Raw genomic sequence first — 14,491 nt, 5'->3', positions numbered from 1 at the left:
TGCGACAGAAAGCAGAGCGTGTTTTTGGTCATCTGAAAGCAGTTTTGGCACAAACTTGTCAGACATATGTCTCATACCCAAATCTTCAGTGATAATGGACTGAACTGAACCGTAACTAAACTGCACATCCTCTGATAACTTATGGATGGTGATTCAATAATTTTCCCTCGCAGCTGCATGCACATCTGCGATGTTTTCCTCAATACTGCTGGTTGCAGGTCTCCCAGAACGTTCATCATTATTGACATTTTTACAGCTCATACATAGGCCAATGCAACGATCTTATGCTACACACCTTCCTTCCAAGCACTGCTGTGAACAATGGAAGTGAGCTAGAATGCTAAAACTTAGTGCACATGCACAGCAGAATTCAGGGTCAAGTATAAGTAAGCAATCTACACGCATTCATACTTGTATATATGTTCACACACATATTTATGCATGTATACATATATGTATGTAGAATGAGCTTTTGTTAGTTATTGTTTCAATTCACCTTACAGGTAGAAGTTATGTTCTGTAATCCCATGCATCGTACCATGGTTCCTTGTCAGTACTTTCTCAACGGTAAATGTAGGTTTTCTGATGAAAAATGCAAGTAAGTTAAAACAGGCTTCATTCTTTATTATTGAATTGTCTGTCTACGTGTGTTGAATGAATATTGGTGTGTATAAACTCACAAGTTCATTCTTTTATAACAAGTTCTTGGTTTTATGTCTGCATCTGATATTTCAGGAAATATTTTCTACAATAGCCCTGTAAGTAACATTGGGCAGAAAAAACCTTTATGGAAACCCTTAGGATAGTATGTATATGTGTGTGAAGGGTCAAGTTTATCTCACAATATGTCGTCTTAAAGATTATATTAAAGGTGCAAGTATCAGTAGATCTAAGAAATTTCACCTGTGTTTAAATAACTGTTTATAGTTATTGGGTTATGCACATATGTGTATACTCTTTACTCTTTTACTCTTTTACTTGTTTCAGTCATTTGACTGCGGCCATGCTGGAGCACCGCCTTTAGTCGAGCAAATCGACCCCGGGACTTATTCTTTGTAAGCCCTAGTACTTATTCTATCGGTCTCTTTTGCCGAACCGCTAAGTGACGGGTACGTAAACACACCAGCATCGGTTGTCAAGCAATGCTAGGGGGACAAACACACACACAAACCTAAACACACATACATATATATAATACATATATACGACGGGCTTCTTTCAGTTTCTGTCTACCAAATCCACTCACAAGGCATTGGTCGGCCCAGGGCTATAGCAGAAGACACTTGCCCAAGATGCCACGCAGTCGACTGAACCCGGAATCATGTGGTTGGTTAGCAAGCTACTTACCACACAACCACTCCTGTGTCTATGTGTATATGTATTTGTTATTTAAAATCTATATTCTTGCACAAATGTTTTGCTTTAGATACTGTGTTTACAAACACCTATATATATATCATCATCATCATCATCATCATCGTTTAACGTCCGCTCTCCATGCTAGCATGGGTTGGACGGTTCAACTGGGGTCTGGGGAGCCCGAAGGCTGCACCAGGCCAGTCAGATCTGGCAGTGTTTCTACAGCTGGATGCCCTTCCTAATGCCAACCACTCCAAGAGTGTAGTGGGTGATTTCATGTGCCACCGACACAGGTGCCAGACGAGGCTGGCGAACGGCCACGCTCGGATGGTGTTTTTATGTGCCACCGACACAGGTGCCAGACGAGGCTGGCAGACGGCCACGCTCGGATGGTATTTGTTACGTGCCCACAGGATGGAGGCCAGTCGATGCAGTACTGGCTACGGCCACGTTCGGATGGTTTTCTTATGTGCCACTGGCACTGGTACCACAAAGATACAAATTCCATTGATGTTCATCTATTTTGATTTGGTTTGATTTTCACTTGCCTCAACAGGTCTTCACAAGTGTCCACAAGAAGGAAGGTATGCACAGGTGGACTGACTACATCCCAGGTAGGGGCCACGGGTTATGGCCTCACTAGTCTTGCCGGGTCTTCTCACGCACAGCATACTTCCATAGGTCTCGGTCTCTAGTCATTTCCTTGGTGAGCCCTAAAGTTCGAAGGTCGTGCTTCACCACCTCGTCCCAGGTTTTCCTGGGTCTACCTTTTCCACAGGTTCCCTCAACTGCTAGGGTGTAGCACTTTTGCACACAACTATCTTCAGCCATTCTCGTCACATGACCATACCAGCGCAGCCGTCTCTCTTGCACACCACAACTGATGCTTCTTAGGTTCAACTTTTATCTCAAGGTACTTACACTCTGTCGATTATGAACACTGACATTACACATCCATCGGAGCATACTGGCTTCATTTCTTGCGAGCTTACGCATATCCTCAGCAGTCACGGCCCATGTTTCACTACCATGTAGCATGGCTGTACGTACACATGCATCATACAGTCTGCCTTTTACTCTGAGCGAGAGGCCTTTTGTTACCAGCAGGGGTAAGAGCTCTCTAAACTTTGCCCAGGCTATTCTTACTCTAGCCGTTACACTTTCAGCACACCCACCCCCGCTACTGACTTGGTCACCTAGGTAGCGGAAGCTATCAACTACTTCTAGTTTGTCTCCCTGGAACGTGGTAGAAGTTGGTCTCTGCACATTTCCAGTGTTTATTGCTCCTGAGCATCTGCCACAGACAAAAACTATTTTCCTAGTTAGCCTTCCTTTGACATTGCTGCACCTCTTATGTGTCCATAGCTTACACTTGGTGCACCTTATAGAGTTTCTACCTACACCTTTTTTACAGATCGAGCAGGGCCATCTACCTGAAGTCGTTTGTGATTGGTCCACCTTCCTACTTATTAGGACTTTGGTTTTGGCTAGGTTGATTCTAAGGCCCTTCGATTCTAATCCTTGTTTCCACACCTGAAACTTTTCCAGTTCTGATAGTGACTCAGCAATTAGAGCAAGGTCATCAGCATAGAGGAGCTCCCAGGGGCATCCTGTCTTGAATTCCTCCGTTATTGCCTGGAGGACTATGATAAATAGGAGAGGACTGAGGACTGAACCTTGGTGGACCCCAACCTCTACCCGGAATTCTTCACTGTACTCGTTGCCAACCCTCACCTTACTAGCAGCGTCTCTGTACATGGCTCGCACAGCTCTCACTAACCATTCATCTATCCCTAGTTTCCTCATTGACCACCAGATAAGGGATTGAGGGACCCTGTCAAAGGCTTTCTCCATGTCAACAAAAGCCAGGTACAGGGGCTTATCTTTGGCTAGGTATTTCTCCTGCAGCTGTCTTACCAGGAATATAGCATCAGTAGTACTTTTCCCTGGCACGAACCCAAACTGCATCTCATCTAAGCTAACTCTCTCTCTAATTAATTGGGCTATAACCCTCTCCGTAACCTTCATTACCTGATCCAGCAGCTTGATGCCCCTGTAGTTATTTGTATCTAGGGCGTCACCTTTACCTTTGTAGCAGTTGACTATTATGCTGCTACACCAGTCATTGGGTATGACTCCTTCGTGTATCTCCTGGTTAACTATACGGGTGACTATGCTATAGCCGACACTACCAGATATTTTGAGCATCTCTGCAGTAATTCCTGATGGGCCTGGGGCTTTCCCTGTTTTCATGCTTGTAATTGCCTTAACTACTAAGGAACTGTTAACTCGGATTGCTGGTCCCTCTGTTGGGTCGACATTCGGCAGACTCTCTTTATCCCATTCATTTTCCTCATTCAGCAACCTTTCATAGTGGCGTCTCCAAGCCTCTCTCTTTGCATCCTCATTTAGCAGAAGTGAACCGTCATCCTTGCGAACACATTTCTCTCCTACCACGACACGATTCTCTCTCACACACTGTCTTGCAACACGAAATACCTCAAGTCTTTCATCCTCTCGGCGCAGGACATTGGCAAATTTTTTCTTATCTGCTTCCCCTCTGGCTAGATAAACCTGTCTCCTAGCTTCCCTTCTGGCAGTCTGATACACTTCCCTGTTACCACCGTTCTTCCAGGCCTTCCAAGCCTGTTTCTTTTGTCTAATAGCCCTGTCAACAATATTGTTCCACCACCACGTTATTTTGGGTCTTAAGGGGACTTTGCACCAGCCACAGATCTGGTCAGTGGCTTTCAGCAGGTTGTCCCTCAGAAGCGTCCAGTTGTCTTCTACCCCATGCGTAGCTATACCCCCTTCCATTTCGTCAAAGGCTTCAAGTAACATGTCTCTAAATCTCTGTCCATTCGCAGGGTCTTTAAGCTTCCAGACCCTTCTTCTCCATGTTGGTCGTCTTCTAGTCGCACTCTTAGTCCTGATCCTAAAGTCACTAACTACCAGTCTATGTTGTGGGGTGCATTCTTCGCCTGGGAAGGTTTTGGCATTTATAAGCAGCCATCTTTCCCTTTTTCTGGCAAGGATGTAGTCGATTTGGCTAGTATGCCGGCCCGATCGTTAGGTGACCAGGTGGCTTGTCGGTTTCCTGAAGTTAGTGTTGCAAACCATAAGACTATTCGCATCGCAGAACTCCAGCAGCCTGGTTCCCTCCTCGTTGCGGGAACCATAACCGTAGCCTCCATGTACGCCATGGAAGCCCCCAGCATGTTGTCCAACATGCCCATTGAAATCACCAGCCACAAAGAGAAGGTCCCTGTCGTTCGTCAATGAGGTGGTCTGCAGTAGGGTGTCATAGAAACTGTCTTTCTGTCCATCGGGTAGCCCTGGCTGAGGGGCATAGGCCGATATAATGGTTGCTAATCTATGATGAAGCACTATTCTAATCTTAAGTATTCTGTCACTTACTCTGATTACCTCAATTACTTTATCTACCCATTTCTCAGCGATAAGTATACCCACGCCACCAACCCCGTCAGTGTTCCCTGCCCAGAAAATCTTGTACCTGTGTTCCTTGCCTGTGAGGAACCTAGCAGATCCTCCTCTCCACCTTATTTCTTGCATGCAACATACATATATATATATATACACACACACATATATATCAATCCTAGCCGGGTCAGAGTGTATGGGTGAGGGTGTTTGATGGTGAAAGGCCCAAAACACCTTATGACCCCAGGAAACATCACTCATGATATTTCCAGGTGCATTACAGGATGATGTACGAAAATATGTGTGTGTGTGTGTGTGTTTCAACAGTTTGGTATAGGGAAGATGAACAGCAATGGTCTTATGCTTCTGGAGCTTTGCAAGGAATACAGACTTGACATCGCAAGCATTCATTTTAAGCGGAGGTGATCACACAACAGTGTAGATGCACCCAAGATCTAAAGTTTGGCACTTGCTGGATTACGTCCTCATTCACAAGTGTAATGTCTATGACATTTGTAATGTCAAGTCCTTTCAAGGTTTGGAGTGCTGGACAGACCACAGCCTGGTGCGAGCAAAGTTCCGGATGTTGATCAGAATGAAAGAAAGAAGAGGGCCAGTTGGCATTCCTTGGCATCTGAATGTCCGTAAGATAAATGATGCTGTTGTGAGGAAAGAGCTTCAGAATCGTTTTTCCTCCATTGGAAATACTAGTGTAGGAAGATTTTGGAGACCAGGTCTTTCAATGTGCTGCTGAAACACTGGAATAATCTACTGCCAGACACAGAGACTGGTTTGATGAGAATGATGCCATAGTTCAGTGACTGCTGGTTGTAAAGTGCCATGCCCTCAGCGTATTACTGGACAAAAGACTTTCAGTTGTGCAGTGAAATCTAGCACTTTCCCACTACAGCAGTGTAAAATTACTAGTGCAGCGAACTCTCTTGAAGATGCAGAACACTTGGTGGGAGGATCTTGCTTGTGATGTTCAGGCTGTTCAGGATGTTCAAGAAGCTTTACCATCTTATGAAGCAAGTTTATAGGCCTAAGATCTCTGCATCAACTCCCTTGCTTTCCAAGGTGTCTTCTACTCTGTTTACTAAATCAACAGAGATCATGGGTTGCTGGATTGAACATTTTTCTGAACTCCTAAATCATGAGTCAGTTGTGTATGAATCAGTGATTGACACTATGCAACAAAGACCTGTCATTAGCTCCTTAAATTCCACACCCTCAGCAGATGAGATAATGACAGCAATAAGTAAATTGAATCTTGGTAAGGCAACTGGTAAGGATGGTATTTGTGTTGAGGTCCTGCGATTTGGTGGTGATCACATCACATGGTCCCTTCTCGAACTTATTAGTGTAATCTGGAACGATGGTGCAATGCCTAAGGACTGGAAGGATGCAATTATTCTTCCTCTCTAAAAAGGAAAGAGAGCCAGAGTAGAGTGTGGCAAGGTATTGCTTTAATATCAGCTGCTGGCAAAGTTCTGGCAAGTATTCTTCTTACCCACCTGAATAGGTGTCTTGTAAATGATATCCTAACTGAATCTCAATGTGGTTTCTGATCTGTAATGGGAATGATGGATTTGATTTCCACTGCAAGACAGATGCAGGAGAAGTGCTATGAATGGAATATGGATCTTGTCCAGGTATTCATTGATTTAACCAAGGCCTTTGATACTGTGAATAGGGCCTCCCTATGGAAAATACTTGGCAAACTTGGATGTCCAGATCACTTTGTATCAATAATCAAATCATTTCATGATGAGATGGAGGCTTGGGTCAATGTTGGTGGTAGTATGGCGGGACCCGTCCCTGTAGAGAATGGTGCCAAGCAGGGTGACATCCTTGCCCCAACTCTCTTTTCTCTCTTATTCATGCTTTTGCTTTGGACAGCTCTCTTGGGATATATGTTAGGTATTGATCTTCTGGCCATCTTTTTAATCTGCATTGATTTGCTGCCAATTCCAAAGTTTTCCAGTCTTTTATTTGTGACCTCTTTTATGCAGATGACTAATCTCAGTCACTAATAAAATGGATGATATGCAATTACTTGTGAATCATATTTGTTTTCTTATTACCCACAAGGGGCTAAACATAGAGGGGACAAACGAATTAAGTCGATTACAACGACCCCAGTGCGTAACTGGTACTTAATTTATCGACCCCGAAAGGATGAAAGGCAAAGTCGACCTCGGCGGAATTTGAACTCAGAACGCAGCGGCGGACGAAATGCCGCAAAGCATTTCGCCCGGCGCGCTAATGATTCTGCCAGCTCGCCGCCTTGAATCATATTTCTTGTGAATCATATTTCTGCTTCTTGCACAGCATTTGGACTCAGCATTAGTCTGGACATGACTGTTGTAATGTTCCAGCTTGCACCAGGAAACCCATGTATGGAACCAGCTATCTTGGTTGAAGGAACAATACTGAAAGTGGTGAGTAAGTTTGTCTACCTGGGCAGCACATTCAGCCATTCTTGCCCCTGGATGATGAAATATCATTCAGGCTGCAGAGAGCAACTGATTCCTTCAAGTCTATTGGGTCTTGTGTCTGGCCCCAACATGGCATCACAAGGCAAACAAAAATTGCTGTGTCCCATGCATGTATACTGACATTGCTCCTTTACTCATGTGAGACATGGACCCTTTATAAACATCATGTAAAAGTCCTTGAACGCTTCCATCAGAGATGTGTGAGAGATTCTGAATGTTGGCTGGACCTTAAAATCTCCAGATACACAGGTCCTGAGGAAAGCCAATATCCTGGTTATGTTGGACTGGACACCTTGTTAGAATGGCTGACAGCAGGAGCTCTAAACAGATTCTATGTGGGGAACTTGTTAGTAGAAAGTGATACCAGCAGAAATCAAGACTGTGATTTAAGGGCTGTGTAAAATCCTCGTTAAAGACCTGTGAAATGCGGGTGGCCAACTGGGTGAGCAATGCTTGTCCATTGGCATGGATGGAGGAAACAGGTAAAGGAGGGAGTTGATACCTTTGGAAGAGCACATATTCTTCATGAAGAATTTAAGTGTGCTGTTCAAAAACATACTGCTAGTGTAATGAATGGGGAAAGCTTGTTTTGCAGTGTTTGTAGTTGTGTGTGTTTGTGAAGAGCAGGGCTCGTTAGTCACCAACGGAACCACAAATGTAAAGTATAAGGTAGTCTTGAGTGCACAGTGTTCCTAAAGATCAGTAATGGTTTTCCTTGGCCATGAGTGGATGGCCATCATCATCATGTAAGTGTGTATGTATTTATGTATGTTTGTATGTATGTATGCATGTATGTATGTATGTATGTATGTATGTATGTATGTATGTATGTATGTATGTATGTATGCATGGATGGATGGTTGGCTGGTTGGTTAGTTACTTGGTTAATCGGTTGGTTAGTTGATTGGTTAGTTAGTTGGTTGGTTGGCTGGTTGGTTAGTTGGCTGGTTAGTCGGTTGGTTGGTCAGTCAGTCACTGTAATAGATGAAACCTGTGTGGAAGCTTGTTATATATATATGTGTGTCTGTGTGTGTGTGTTCCCCCATTTCTTGATAATTGGTATTTGTTTGTTCATGTTCCCACAAGTTAGTAGTTTGGTGAAAAAGACTCATACAATAAGCGCCATACTTGAAAAATTAAGTACTGAGGTCAATTTATTCAACTAAACCCTTCAAGGTGGTACCCTAACATCGTCAATCAAATGACTGAAACAAGTGAAAAATAGAAGATATACAGGGGTTGGACAAAATAATGGAAACACCTAGCATCATAGCATCATAATTTTGAAATATTTATAAAACCGTCAAAAGCTTGTTTATTTTTATGTTTTTTGATTTATTATTAGTGTTGCTTAATATATTTTACTAAAATTGCTGTTTCTTTTCAGATATTACCAGAAAAAGGTAATTAAATTCATTAAAATGACAGATCTATCGGACTTTCAAAGAGGTCAAATTGTTGGTTCTCGTAAAGCAGTCGCTAGCATAATGAAAACAGCCAAGATATTTGGTGTATCAAGAAGTACTATCTCTAAAGTAATGACAGCCTTTGAAAGAGGGGGAAAAACCTCCTTGTTGAAACAAAACTCCGGAAGAAAACCAAAACTTTCAGATAGGGACTGTTGGACTCTTGCCCGAATTGTTAGAAAGGATCACAAAAGTACAGCTCCCAAAATTACTGCAGAGCTTAATGACCACCTTGAGAACCCAGTTTCCACAAAAACTGTTTGCCAGGAGCTGCACAAAGCTGGATTTCATGGGAGGGCTGCAATCAGAAAACTACTACTTTCAAAAACAAACATTGCAAAGCATTTAGAGTGGAGTAAAAACCTACAGAATTGGTCCCTTGAGCAGTGGGAAAATGTTATTTTCTTGGACGAGTCATCCTTTACCGTATTTTTGACCACCAGCCAAGTATACGTGTGGAATCAGCCAAAAGAAGCATTTGACCCAGGCTGCCTTCTTCCAATTGTTAAACAATTGTGATGATCTTAGGGGCTATATCTTGGAAATCTGCTGGTTCAGTGGTTTCCCTTCATGGCAGAATTAATAGACAAGACTATTTAAGCATTTTATCTGATCAAATTCATCCTATAGTTGAGGAACTGTTTCTGGAGGGAAATGCAATCTTTCAGGATGATAATGCCCCAATTTACACAGCTAAAGTTGTTACCGAATGGCATGAGGAACATTCTTGTGAAGTTGAACATTTTATCTGGCCATCACAGTCCCCAGATCTCAATATTATTAAACATTTATGGCATATTTTAGAAAAACAAGTAAGGGGTCGATATCCTCCACCATCATCACTACAAGAACTGGAGACTGTTTTAGCTGAAGAATGGACAAAAATTCCTTTGGAAACAATTCAAACTTTGTACGAGTCCATACCTCATAGCTGTAATTACTGCCAAAGGCTGTCCTTCCCCATATTCAAATAAATTTGTTTGAAATTTTAAGGTGTTTCCATCATTTTGTCCAACCCCTGTATGTATTTTGTGCTTAGGTGAATAAATATACATGTGTGTGAGTGCTTGTGCCTCCTAACTTATGTGTATATAGTTGTGTCTTTGTGTACTCGTGCATCTACATTTATATATACAATATACAATGTTATTCTTTTGAATTTTATTTTTTCAGTTTCTCCCATGGTTATGTAGCAAATTTAGATGACATAAGGCCTTATCATGAACCAGATTACAGGTATGTGTTTATAAGGGTTTTATCTCTTACTGGCAGTATCGCCCAGCGTTGCTCGGGTTTGTAAGGGAAATAACTGTATAAGCATTTTTAGAGAGTTACTTCCCTTATATAAACCGAGCAAAAAATGCATTAAAAAAACGAAGACAATTATGGTAAATTTTTTTTAAATCGTAGACTCATTGTAGATGTGCGCTAATATCCAGAAGGGCTCGATATGAATCACGACTATAAGATACCTGCTTTTGGTTAAACTGCACCGCAAAATGTGGGAGTAGTTAGGAATCTAAATCGGAGGAGACAGACTCTCACACAACTTCAGTTTTATATATAAAGATTTCTTGCAATATAAGGGCTATTCATTACCCTCAGTCACAATTAGTGATGATTGAATTTTTCTGTTTATATTAACTTTTAGTACGCACATGAGAATTTCGTTAAATCAGCCATAAATTTATATGGTAACTAGAAAAGCACTTGGAGAGTGCAGACCTCCACCAAGCAACTCATTTCCACCCATATACATGCATGCTGAAAATCGCCCAATTTCCCAAACCAACACCAGCAAAAACATAACCTCCTTGGCGGGGTTAAAGAAAAAATAACACAGCCATATGATTTAAAGAAAAAAAACTTTAACTGTAGCCCATTCAAGCAGAGGGTTATTGTTTTCAGAGAGATATCTAGGTATGGGTGGTTTGTCTGGTATTTGATGGGGGTAATCATCTAGGGATCGTTCGAATGCCATGAAATCACTTTCCTCCTTTATGTGTGTCTGGCATGATGCTGAAGAGAGCAGGGCCAATTGAGGTGAATACTTCTGTCATAGTGTTGTGATACGACAAGAACATTTCTGTAGTGGACGGGTGGCATGGGGGCCAAGCCTCGGATGAATTTTAAAGATGGGCAATGTTGATGGAATATTTTCCACATCATACAGATGATATAGAGATCACAGAGGCAGTGGAGGAAGCAAAGCCTGAGATTTTTGAGTCAATCCCAATAGTCAAGGCTTGTCATGCCATCCTCTGCAGACCTCCGCCAAGCAGCTCATTTTAAGATAGATACACGAGTAAAATTAGTAATAGAGAAACGAAAATAAACTTTGGAAACAGCAACACCACCATAGGTTATGTGGAAACAATGAACGTGTTTTCAAGGGAGATAATCAAAGAATGTAACAATACTTCATGTAAAGTAAATATAAAAAATGAAAAATCCTTCAAGAATCCATAAAAATTCCCGGACCTCTAACAAAATTTCATCGTCTATTCCTTGTCTGATTACCAACTTTTCTTGCAAGTTTCATCAAATACCGTTCACAACTTTTTGAGTTATTTTGCACACAGACAGATAAGCCAACGCCGATGAAAACATAACCTCCTTCCTTGGCGGAGGTAAAAATATGCACTGACAGATCAAGTTAGCCAAGCCATCAAAGTGATGGAGTAGGTACTACTGACAAAATTAGTCTAAATTAGTCTGGTCCAGTGCTCCTAGCTTCGCTCGTAGGGCAGTTATCTCCCCTGTCACTGTGTGTAAGTGTGTATGTAGGTGTGTATATACAATAGCGACCATAATATAAGGGTCAGAAAGAACATGTGTATTGAAATAGTTATTAAGTTTTTTACTTCACATGCTCTAGGATTTTATCACCTGCTTGTCAAGGCAAGGTATATACAATGTAGCGGTAAAAATAAATATTTTCCTTGAAAACAAAAAAGTGAATTTTGGCCTGTCTGTTCTTATTGTAGTAGTAAACCATAGAGAGATATGGTAATGTGCTGAGGAAAGACAGTGAGTTTGTGAAAGTGAGTGAGTGTGGGACGAAACAAATGCTCCTTTGGTATGGTACCGTAGTTGTTCTCTTTGTGTCCTTTTCTTTAGAGACGACATTTGTTCAGCCAGTCAGTTCTCACTAACTGTCTGAGTTGTGACCAAGTGACCAACTGATTTTTGCTTGGGGGTTCTTGTTTATAACTATCCAGAAGGATAAACATATCGTTGAGAACAATAGATTTCGTTGGTGGTACTTGTTATCTTAATTCTAACTTTTGGTGGAATAGAAGAGGTTAGAAGGGTCAAGTGGTGAAAACATTATTTCAGCCTAGCTAAAGGCATCTGGCAAATGTAAACTGTCACAGAAAAACCATTGTTCCACCGTGAGAAAAGTTCTGTTGAATTGTTACTTGAAATTTGGTTATGGTGGATCAACTCCACTTCATGGCTGCAACGTTCACTATATATATATATATATATATATATGGAACAATCTTACTTAGAAATGGGTACGTGCGTTCCGCCATATAATAAATTAATAGATAAAACATGCATATATACATACATATATGTACGTACCTACCTCTACATGTATATATACACGCATATATAGGTACAGGACACCAAAAAAAACGTCGAACACAATGAGAAACGAAAACATAAACACAAAACCAAGGAACTGGACATTTTTCTTAAACAACAAAAAAATATTGAGTACAGGACAAATAACACAAGGAAAAAACCCCTTCTTCAGTCGCCATGGTTTCATCTACTCTACGTTTTGAAGGTGAAGGCGAGACGTATCTTCGATAGAAACTTTCCTTCCTGCGAAAAGCAAATCAAATAAAATTTAAGATCTTTTTGCAGAGGGGTAAAAATGGTAACAAAAACAAGACAGTAATGACAGTACAAAATATAAGCAGTAAAAGACAGGGCAAGGAAAATAACAAGACAAGAAGGGCTGTTAAGCCGAACGAAAAAAAGTATTACGAACGCTATTTCTGTGGACGGCGAAGGAGCAACAGAAAATGCCGTCTTCACTTGAGGGACGCCAGGCCAGAAAGGCAGTAGCAGAACTCTCGTCGTGGGTCAACGACGGGAGGGAGGAGGAGGAGCAAGAGAAAGGGAGAGAAAAAAAGGGAATGGTTGTGAGGAAACCAGAAAGAATGAAGAATGAGAGAGAGGGAGAGACAGTAAGGTAGAAGAAAAGGAAGCCAGAAAGAATGAAGGCTGAGAAAGGGAGGGGACAGAAAGGTCAATATATATATATATATATATATATATATATATATATATTATATGTGTATATATATATATATACACACATATATATATATATATACACACATATATATATATATATACACACATATATATATATATATACACACACATATATATATATATATACACACACACATATATATATATATATACACACACACATATATATATATATACACACACACATATATATATACACATATACACACACACATATATATATATACACATATATACACACACATATATATATACACATATATACATACATATGTATATCTTTGTGGTACCAGTGCCGGTGGCACACAAGAAAACCATCCGAACGTGGCCGTAGCCAGTACCGCGTCGACTGGCTTCCGTGCTGTGGGCACGCAACAAACACCATCCGATCGTGGCCGTTCGCCAGCCTCATCTGGCAACTGTGTCGGTGGCACATAAAAACACCATCCGAAGACCCGGCAAGACTAGTCAGGCCATAACCCGTGGCCCCTACCTGGGACGTAGTCAGTCCACCTGTGCATACCTTCCTTCTTGTGACACTTGTGAAGACCTGTTGAGGCAAGTGAAAATCAAATCAAATCAAAACAAATCAAAATAGATGAACATCAATGGAATTTGTATCTTTGTGGTACCAGTGCCGGTGGCACAAAAGAAAATCATCCGAACGTGGCCGTAGCCAGTACCGCATAGACTGGCCTCCGTGCTTTGGGGACGTAACAAACACCATCCGATCGTGGCCGTCCGCCAGCCCCATCTGGCACCTGTGTCGGTGGCACATAAAAACACCATCCGAGCGTGGCCGTCTGCCAGCCTCGTCTGGCACCTGTGTCGGTGGCACATAAAAACACCATCCGAGCGTAGCCGTTCGCCAGCCTCGTCTGGCACCTGTGTCGGTGGCACATAAAATCACCCACTACACTCTCGGAGTGGTTGGCGTTAGGAAGGGCATCCAGCTGTAGAAACACTGCCAGATCTGACTGGCCTGGTGCAGCCTTCGGGCTCCCCAGACCCCAGTTGAACCGTCCAACCCATGCTAGCATGGAAAACGGACGCTAAATGATGATGATGATGATGATGATATGTATATACACACAACTTTATCTGTGTATTAAGGCTACCATTAATTGCATGTTAAGAAATACCTAACAGTTATTCAAGCCCATCACATTGAAATTGGTGTTTGTTTCCATTTTGGATTAAAACATGAAAAGTCATGATAAAATCAGACAAAAATTTTGGTAAATGAACACGAGATATCAAGGGGGATGTGATTATCTCCCTTGGATTCGACTTTTAGAAAAATTGAAATACCAATGTTTTTGCATACACACATGTACATCAATATTTAAACTGCACAAAATTTTGCAATTTAAAAATTTCGAAATTTGTACACTTAATAGTTTATATTTACATGTATGTGTGTCTGGTTGC

General features: G+C 41.5%; 1 protein-coding gene across 1 annotated transcript in view; it reads left to right on the top strand.

Annotated features, from left to right (window-relative positions):
• Nucleotides 1-14,491, top strand: part of LOC115209582 (zinc finger CCCH-type with G patch domain-containing protein) — a 231,482-nt gene that overhangs the window by 10,688 nt on the left and 206,303 nt on the right. Inside the window, exons 3-4 of the mRNA XM_029778020.2 lie at nt 504-598; nt 9,938-10,000. Of these exons, the coding sequence (XP_029633880.1) occupies nt 504-598; nt 9,938-10,000 (158 nt within the window). The remainder of the gene's footprint in view (nt 1-503; nt 599-9,937; nt 10,001-14,491) is intronic.

The sequence above is a fragment of the Octopus sinensis genome, linkage group LG3 (genome assembly GCF_006345805.1).
Source record: "Octopus sinensis linkage group LG3, ASM634580v1, whole genome shotgun sequence".
Classification (NCBI taxonomy): Eukaryota; Metazoa; Mollusca; class Cephalopoda; order Octopoda; family Octopodidae; genus Octopus; species Octopus sinensis.
The sequence above is the reverse complement of the archived record's forward strand: the minus strand, read 5'-3'. Positions and strand labels throughout refer to the sequence as shown.